The sequence below is a fragment of the Colletes gigas genome, unplaced genomic scaffold (genome assembly GCF_013123115.1).
Source record: "Colletes gigas isolate AHSC1104 unplaced genomic scaffold, ASM1312311v1 Colletes_gigas_Sc00166, whole genome shotgun sequence".
Classification (NCBI taxonomy): domain Eukaryota; kingdom Metazoa; phylum Arthropoda; class Insecta; order Hymenoptera; family Colletidae; genus Colletes; species Colletes gigas.
Window position 1 is genome coordinate 1 of NW_025106789.1, and position 2494 is coordinate 2494.

General features: G+C 55.0%; 1 protein-coding gene across 1 annotated transcript; it reads left to right on the forward strand.

Annotated features, from left to right (window-relative positions):
- Nucleotides 1-193: 193 nt before the first annotated feature.
- Nucleotides 194-1243, forward strand: LOC122404312. The gene has a single exon (XM_043408246.1). It carries the CDS (start codon nucleotides 194-196, stop codon nucleotides 1241-1243), a length of 1050 nt encoding a protein of 349 aa, XP_043264181.1.
- The last annotated feature ends 1251 nt before the right edge of the window (nucleotides 1244-2494 follow it).

Here is a 2494-nt window from a genome sequence, read left to right on the forward strand (position 1 = left end):
GCGTACGCATTTCGCAGAAGAGTACCGGTGCTTCAAAAAGCGCAAGGGAATCCCTGCGACATCTCCTCTAAAGAGCCTAAACCCTTTTCTCGACGATAAGGAAGTCTTACGAGTGGGTGGAAGGTTGGAGAATGCGACGCTTGCATGGGAAACCAAACACCCGATTATCCTGCCGAAACATCATGTGTCTAACATGATAATCAGGCAATGCCACGTGGATACGTTGCACGGGGGTTTGCAATTGACCATGTACACGGTGAGACAGAAATTCTGGATCATCGCCTGCCGAAACGCGGCGCGCACGGTTATCCACCAATGCATACGATGCGTGAGATGGCAAGCAAATACCTCCACGCAAATCATGCAGGATTTAATACCGGAGCGCAGTCGCGCGGCACGACGTTTCTCAAACTGCGGAGTCGACTACGCGGGACCGTATCGGGTCCGCGACTCCGCCGGTCGTGGAAAAACGGCTCATAAAGCATACATAGCAGTGTTCATCTGCTTCGCTACGAGAGCCGTGCACATCGAACTCGTTCATGATTATACGACGAGTGCATTTCTGGCCGCATTAGACAGATTCATCGCCCGCCGAGGAGTTCCGTCCTGCATGTTCAGTGATAACGGAACGAACTTCGTCGGAGCAGATCGGGAATTGAAGGAACACTTCAATACGGTGTATCAAACCCCAGAAATGCGAACGAAGTGCGGTCAAAAGGGCATTAAGTGGAGGTTTAATCCACCCAGTGCGCCCCACTTTGGTGGTATGAAAGAAGCCGGCGTGAAATCGGTGAAACATCACCTGAAACGCATCCTCGGCGAATTTACACACACAAGCGAGGAAATGCAGACACTCCTCTGCAAGATCGAGCCGAGTTTGAATTCGCGACCGATCGCCGCTTTGAGTGACTGTCCCGAGGATTATGCTCCCTTCACGCCGGGCCACTTCCTAATAGGCGGACCGATGAATGCACTTCCGGTCGAGTCAGTGGAAAAGGAAAATCTCTCGCGGCTTACGCGATGGAGAGCGGTCCAGAAATTCCACGAGCAGCTCTGGAAACATTGGACGCGAGATTATCTCACGCACCTCCAGAAACGCTATAAGTGGCGCACCACCCAAGTGCAGTTAAAACCGAATGACTTGGTTTTAGTGCAAAACCCTCTTCTACCCCCCGAATCAATGGGAAATGGGACGAATCGAGGAAGTATTACCGGGCCGAGACAGGTGCGTGCGTGTAGTTAAAGTACGTACAGTTACGTCTACATACACACGTCCGATTACACGGTTGTGTAAACTGCCCGTGGATGAGTCAACATCGACAACGGCCGGCGAAGACGCACACGGGATAAACGAAGACCCGAATTCCGCTGTACCGAGACAAGGACAGTGAGAACAGCCGTTCAAAATCAAAACGGTATGAATTCTCACATATCCAAAGTCTTTAGAACAATACGGTGAGAGGGGAGATATACCCTACCATCCCGGTAGTTAATATGGAAGGGAGCGATTCGCGACATCCGCACGTAAAAGCAGGATCCGCAGGACGAATCGCCCAGTTTCACTCTAAAGCTTACCAGTGAAAGTGAAAAAAAAGGAGATCATGTCATCCAGCGGGGACGAAAGTCTGATCACGGTGGTGGGGTCCCCACGGGACCTGGAGATGGGCCGGCAGTTTAACCGGATGGTGTTACTGGCCAACGAAACCCTACCTGGCCCTTCGGGCATACAGGTAGCCCAGGAACGACGGGACACCGTGAAACCCGCCGCGATCGGAGGACCAAACCAGGAGTCGGGCCCACAGCCCCTCCTAATCAATTTGGGGCAGGACGTGCTGCGGGTACCCCCGCACGTCCCCTGGACCACACGTCGGTATCGCCAGAAGGTTCCAGGGGGCCACTACAAGGTCAAATGGGCGAGGGGTGGCCGGCTTCTAAAGGTGGAATTCCACCCGGCCGCGTCCACGGGCCCAACACAGGCCACGAGCGCCCACGCAGTGGCGACGTCCGCACCACCGCCTGCAGCTGCACCACCGCCACCCGCCGTCGAGCAACGACCGGCGCGACGCGCCACGCCGCCCATGCACCACGAGCGGCGGGATTACGCCCGAAGGAGGCGGAACCGGGGGCCCGCTCGACCCGCAACGGCCAGCCGCCCCCGAAACCGGAGCCACCAGGCCCAGCAGCCGCACCGAAGACCACGTCGCCGGGAACCGACGGGTTCAGCCCTCGGGGATTTCCTCTTGACCACCCTCCGGTTGCTGGAGGACGAAAGGGCCCAAGCACGCCGCTGAGTAAGTACAGTTAAACTTTTACAATAGAAAGTTTTGTACTTCTACCTTCTCTACGGGCTTTACGCGACGTGACCGCGACCTACGCCTCCTATTCTTGTTGCACGGACCGTGCAAGGAAGGCGGTATGTTTAAATATCGAGTAAAATGCGAAATTTAATTTAAATCCGAAACAATACGTTACCCGGTTTGTTTTCGGTTACGCG